At 41.1% G+C, this 6,000-nt stretch overlaps 1 protein-coding gene across 4 annotated transcripts in view; it reads right to left on the bottom strand.

Annotated features, from left to right (window-relative positions):
• Window positions 1-1,651: 1,651 nt before the first annotated feature.
• The window catches only part of RANBP17 (RAN binding protein 17), a 270,483-nt gene continuing 266,134 nt past the window's right edge, over window positions 1,652-6,000 (bottom strand). For all 4 annotated transcript variants that reach the window (XM_077824282.1, XM_077824285.1, XM_077824283.1 and 1 more), the window contains one exon: window positions 1,652-2,206. In XM_077824282.1, the coding sequence (XP_077680408.1) occupies window positions 2,110-2,206 (97 nt within the window). In that variant the 3' untranslated portion in view covers window positions 1,652-2,109. The remainder of the gene's footprint in view (window positions 2,207-6,000) is intronic.

The raw sequence follows: 6,000 nt of genomic DNA, 5'->3' as shown, positions 1-6,000 counted from the left end.
GTGGGTAAGGTAACAGGGAAGGTTCCAGAACAATCAGGAACCTTCTGGAGACAATTAAGACAGACCGGCTGATTAGAACACCTGCAGCCAATCAAGAAGCTGCTAGAATCAATTAAGGCAGGCTAATCAGGGCACCTGGGTTTAAAAAGGAGCTCACTTCAGTTTGTGGCGTGCGTGTGAGGAGCTGGGAGCAAGAGGCACTAGGAGCTGAGAGTGAGAATGTGGACTGTTGGAGGACTGAGGAGTACAAGCATTATCAGACACCAGGAGGAAGGTCCTATGGTGAGGATAAAGAAGGTGTTGGGAGGAGGCCATGGAGAAGTAGCCCAGGGAGTTGTAGCTGTCGCACAGCTCTTCCGGGAGGCTCTCTAGACAGCTGCATTCCACAGGCCCTGGGCTGGAACCCGGAGTAGAGGGAGGGCCCAGGTTCCCCCCAAATCCTCCCAACTCCTGGTCAGACACAGGAGGAGTTGACCTGGACTGTGGGTTCACAAAAACGGCCAAACTGCCGTGAAGCTCCAAGGCGAGCAAATCCGCCAATAAGCGCAAGACCCACCAAGGTAGAGGAGGAACTTTGTCACAGCACCTAAATAAAAGTGGCCTGATTTTCAAAGATGTCAGGCAGTCGGGGTTCAAGTGGATTTTTTGGTGCTCAGTAATTCTGCAAATTAGGCCCTATGGCTGTAGATTACACTATTTTCTTTAGCTATGCTTCAATATAAGGCAAACAGAAAATTGCTCAACTGAATGATTTCACCTTCTATATAGTTCCTACTGTAACTATTTAAAATTTGTAGAGAAAGAATATAAGATAATCACAGAAAAAACAGGAAAATGTCTACAGGAAATACTGATTTGAACTTTCCCCACTCTAGGTGCACTGAAAGTCGTATATTCTTTTCAAGAAAGTGCTAAAAATATTACCAAGTTACCCAAATATAAGATGGCATGAAAAACATATGAAGTAGATTATTTACATCTTAGTTAAGAAAACAATGAGATAGCAGCAGTTTCTAATCGCATGTAATAGCTTTTGTACATTAAAAAATGTAATTGACTTATTGCTTAAATAGTTCAATTTTTGGTAAATTTCACTCCAATTAATTGGTGTATTTCATCAACCCACACAATAATTGATACCCACCACAAAATGGAAATTAATTGTCCTATACCAAATCAGAGCGGATAATGCATGCATGAGCCTTAGCATAAAAGGAATTTTTTTTGGCACATATTGAACTTTTTATGATCTCTGAGGAGCAATCTGCTGAATTTTCTATTTTAAATGCACCCTTTCATTATACCATTTACCACTCTGAATATGGGAAATAAGTGTCTGTTACTACCGGCTTTCTTTTTTCCAGGGGTGACAGATTTAATTCTTTTTAAAGATGTGTCTCAACAATTGTATTTTTGTTTGTGGTTTTTTTTCTGGAATAAGACATTTGAAATGTATGTTTGTGTAATGAAAGTATTATCTTTATCTCATTAAAGAGTGCATTACTGTCTCTAAGCTTTATAATATCCCATATTCTAGGTTTTCCTATTACATTCTTAGTCCAAAAGAGCTCATTTTTCATTCTGCTAATCTTTGTTCTTCTTTGCAGTGTGCAGAGTCATAAACCTCATGTTTAAAATATACATGCAACCATTTTGTAGAAAAATAATCATTTTTATTAATTCAAGAGAGTTCATATAGAATTTATACCAATCTTTGTCTCAAAGTTTCAATCAGAAGTGACCTCAGTGAAAGCGGTCAGAAACATTATTTATTGCTATGGGTAGAACTAAGAATCATTAACTAGTACACATTTAGAAGCAATGCGTGTTTATTTTGTTCTTTGGTTAAGTATTGTTTCTACACCATTTCATACATGTCTAAGAACAGGGATAATAAATTTTGATAAGAAAGTTCGAAAATGTTTTTTAAGCTAAGACTGATTTTACATCATTTTCACTGTTATAAATTCTTATGTTTAGGCCAGAGATATAAAAAGGCAGAAGTTATTTAAAAAAATAGTTTTCAACTCCTATCTAACAATATGGTGAGGTCCAAAACTTTCAAAGTCTATATGTTGTTAGTCAATGCTCTGGTTTCCAAAGTCAGCGTCAACTCATCATATCTAAACTGCTTGCTTCCGTAGCCCCTTCACAGCGCAGGGCATCAGCCATGTCTCTTCGAAAGACCGACATGTTCTGGGTGAATCTGGGCACGAGAAAACCCCAAATCTTTGGTTAAACCAGACCTCTGATTTATGGATTTATTTAGATTTAAACAATAGGAAAAACTTTAAAAATGCTCAGATAAAATCTCTAGGTGTCCTAATAATTAGTCTTACAACATAATAACAACTAGCCAGCAGAATTAAAAACATTATGTGTGGACAGCCTGTAAGCTCAGACCATTAGGAGCATGAACTGCTTATGAATGGTAAATTCAGCCAGCCAGGAAATCAAAACAGGAAAGCTCCTTTGAATCCCATGCTGCTTATGGGAAAAATGCCCTCAACCATCCCCCAAAACCTTGACAAATGAATGACTTTGTGCCAACATGCTCCGAAAGTCATTGAGTTCAGACTATTTCAGACCTAGTGTCCTTTCTTGATAGTGAAGGCAGAGTACAACCTGTGTCTCAGCAGAACAGGACACAGTTACACGTAAGGCAGACCAAATTCGCTTGTTTATCAACGTAGTTGGAACTGTCTCTTTTACCATATTTGATGGCAAGTTTAAGGCAGAGGTGGGCCAGAATTGGAATCTCATATCTGAACCACTTTTCATATGATATATATACTATAAGGCCTATTTTCTGGTACTGATTTGTCCAAAAATCATATGAGAACAGATGGTGCAAACTCAATGAATACTGTACAGCTTTTTTGGGGCCCAAATCCCACTAGGACAGCACATGTAATTTCAGCACTAACACAGCCTGAAACCGAACCCTTACCCTGATTCAGCCCTAAAAGCAAGTACAAACCTGATCCAGATCAAATCCACTTCCTCAGTCTGTCTTTATTTAAAACACAGTGTAGCATTGCCATTTATCACATTTCACATACGTATTTTCAGCAGCAGAAATTAAATGTTTTGTTTCTAATTTAAAATATTAGGCACAATCCTGATCTTAGATGTGCCCCCAAATATAGGGCCCTTCCTCCTTTTTTAAATGCTGCAGCTGCATTGATTGCAGCTGAAACATTCTTTGCTTGGAGGCTGTCAAATCTCACAGGCTCAGTAAGGTCAGATTAAGGAAGATGTCCAAGGAACACCAATTGTGAATTACAGTTTAAGGCCCTGATCCTGCAAAGGGCTCTGTGTAGATGATGTTTGCAAAGCCAATGGGATTCCAGGTGGGTCTAAGATCCCTTGAAAGGATTGGGGCTGATATCCCTTCCTATTCATGCTCTTCATAGTTCACTGCAGATAGCAGCAGGGTGGTAGGTTAGGGCTTGCTGCGTGTGGTTACAGAGGATGCATTTCAGAATGTTTCTGTGCATACTTCTTTACTTTTGTGTTTATTTCTTTGCTAATGAAAACTGATTTCTGCTCACATTTGAACATTCCAAATTAAAATAAACTAGTAAAATAGACTTTTCTAGGAAGTTACAAGACACTTAAAAGAGCCCAAAATAACCTCTGAAAATAGGACTGCCTAGGTCAGGGGTGGCCAACCTGAGCCTGAGAAGGAGCCAGAATTTAACAATGTACATTGTCAAAGAGCCACAGTAATACGTCAGCAGCCCCTCAACAGTTCCCCCACCCCCCCGCGCCTCCTACCCACCGGCAGCGCCTCCCTCTCCCTCCCCCACCTCCCAGACAGCTGTTTCGTGGCATGAAGGAGGCTCGGGGGCGGGTGGGGGGGAGAGGGAGGAGCGAGGGCACGGGAAGGGGTGGAGTGGGGGCAGGGCCTGTGGCAGAGCCAGGGGTTGAGCAGTGAGCACCCCCAGGCACATTGGAAAGTTGGCATCAGTAGCTCCAGCCCTAGAGTCGGTGCCTATAAAAGAAGCCGCATATTAACTTCTGAAGAGCCGCATGTGGCTCCGGAGCCACAGGTTGGCCACCCCCGGCCTGGGTATAAGACATGTTGCTTGTTCATACTATGGCTGCCTAAAAGCCATCCCAGGAAGCTGGGAGAGAAGATCACTCATTTGATGTATCGTTCCTTTAACGATTCTAGATAATACCTGTTCACATTACCCCCAAGTGAGCAGTCTACATATCTCTAGCTGCAGCTACTAAGACTTCCCAAAAGACCACCCAACCTTTGGAGTTTAGAATACTCCACAGACACCGTACATTGCAATTCTATTTTAAGAGGCTGTGTGTGTTTGAACTTAGGGCTTATGCAAGTTAGGTGATGATAGCCCTCAAGACTGAAGTCTTGGTCATCCACAGAACAGAGACAGCATGGGTAGCTGCAGCACAAGCTTCTCCCACTGCCCCCAGCCAATGCACCTAAGTGTTAGCATGGAGGTGAAAGGGGAGTTCAGCCCCTTTGTCCATATGACATGTCAATGGCAAACCTCATGGTATATGACATACCTTTTAAACTCTAAATACTCCTGGGGACATAGCCCTTAATTTGGGCATTTTTGGTGATGAGATGTGAACGCTAATCTGTTTTTCCAACCAGCTATGTGGACTCTTAAAGACGGTAGTTGTTTGCTGTATCAATTTAAAGTCAGATAGTGTTCAGGTTAAATGCTACAGTGGCCCATAAGAAGTCCAATGGCTGGATATTAAACTAGACAAATTCAGATGAGAAATAAAGCACCATTTCTTTTTTAAACAGTGATGGTGGATTAGCTATTGGAACACACTACTAAGGGAAGTGGTGGATTCTCGATGTCTTCAGATCAAGACTTGATGCCCTTCTGCAAGTTATGCTTTAGTCAAACACAAGTTACTGGGCTCAATGGAGGGGTAATTGAGTGAAATTCTCTAGCCTGCGAGATACAGGAGGTCAGACTAAACGAGCCAATGGCCCCTTCTGGCCTTACAAATCTATGAATCTATATGAGTAAAGTAGCTCAGTGCTAACTGTACACCAGAATATGGGAGTCCCATAACACTTCACACCTGAGTCATGGACATGATTTGATAAGATTGACACCTAGTCTGTGGTTGTTCGATGGGTGACTCTTCTGTTTAATGGCTGAGGTTGGTTGTGGGACCTTAACTGTATTTCTGTACTTTTAAAACCTTTTAAGTATAACTTTAATTTTAAATTTCCAGGCCAACATTGTTTATTTCCTTAGAAAATATTATCTCAAGGGTTCTTCCCTTTAAGTAACTGACAGATATGGAGTTAAGGCTTGAACTATCTACCTATAAATAAATACTCTGGGAATTTCTTTAGTTGTTAAAAACACTGGTGGGATTGTTCAGTCACAGAAATCCCCATGGAGCTTACAAACTGTGCAGAGATGGATCTCTATCCTCCCCAGACTGTCTGCCACCATTACCTCTTATGGTTTCCTCCTTTCTGGTTCCCACATGGCTCCCCACTACATGGAGAAAGCTGCATGTGAGGCATGTTAAGTGGACTTATTTCATGGAATAAGTGTGGTCACTACACTACTAGGTGGGACCCCTTCCATCTACACACTGCCCGCTCTCAACTGGTTCCCTCCATTGCCATTATCCACAATGGGGTCATGTGGAGTTTATAAACGTAGTATCAGGGATATAAGGAAATGATCATCTCTGCAGAGACCATAATGTGTTCAGAAATGTATTTTAACAGTTAAATAATTTCAAAAGCAACCCTCTTCCACCTAAAAATAGCCCAAGGCACCAGTCCTACAGTAAAACAACAGATTAAAAGCCATCTGGGGGTTCTAAACCAAACCGTTTTGGAGTTTTGACAAGTCAACATTTCTCAGAAAACAATGGAGAAATGGAATCATCTAATTGTTTTAACTTTCCCCACTCCCAAATGTCTTGTCCAGTTTGTCTCAAGCTTTCCAGGAAATTCTACCGTGGTATAAATCACGT

This window comes from Eretmochelys imbricata, chromosome 8, assembly GCF_965152235.1.
Source record: "Eretmochelys imbricata isolate rEreImb1 chromosome 8, rEreImb1.hap1, whole genome shotgun sequence".
NCBI classification, from domain to species: domain Eukaryota; kingdom Metazoa; phylum Chordata; order Testudines; family Cheloniidae; genus Eretmochelys; species Eretmochelys imbricata.
The sequence above is the reverse complement of the archived record's forward strand: the minus strand, read 5'-3'. Positions and strand labels throughout refer to the sequence as shown.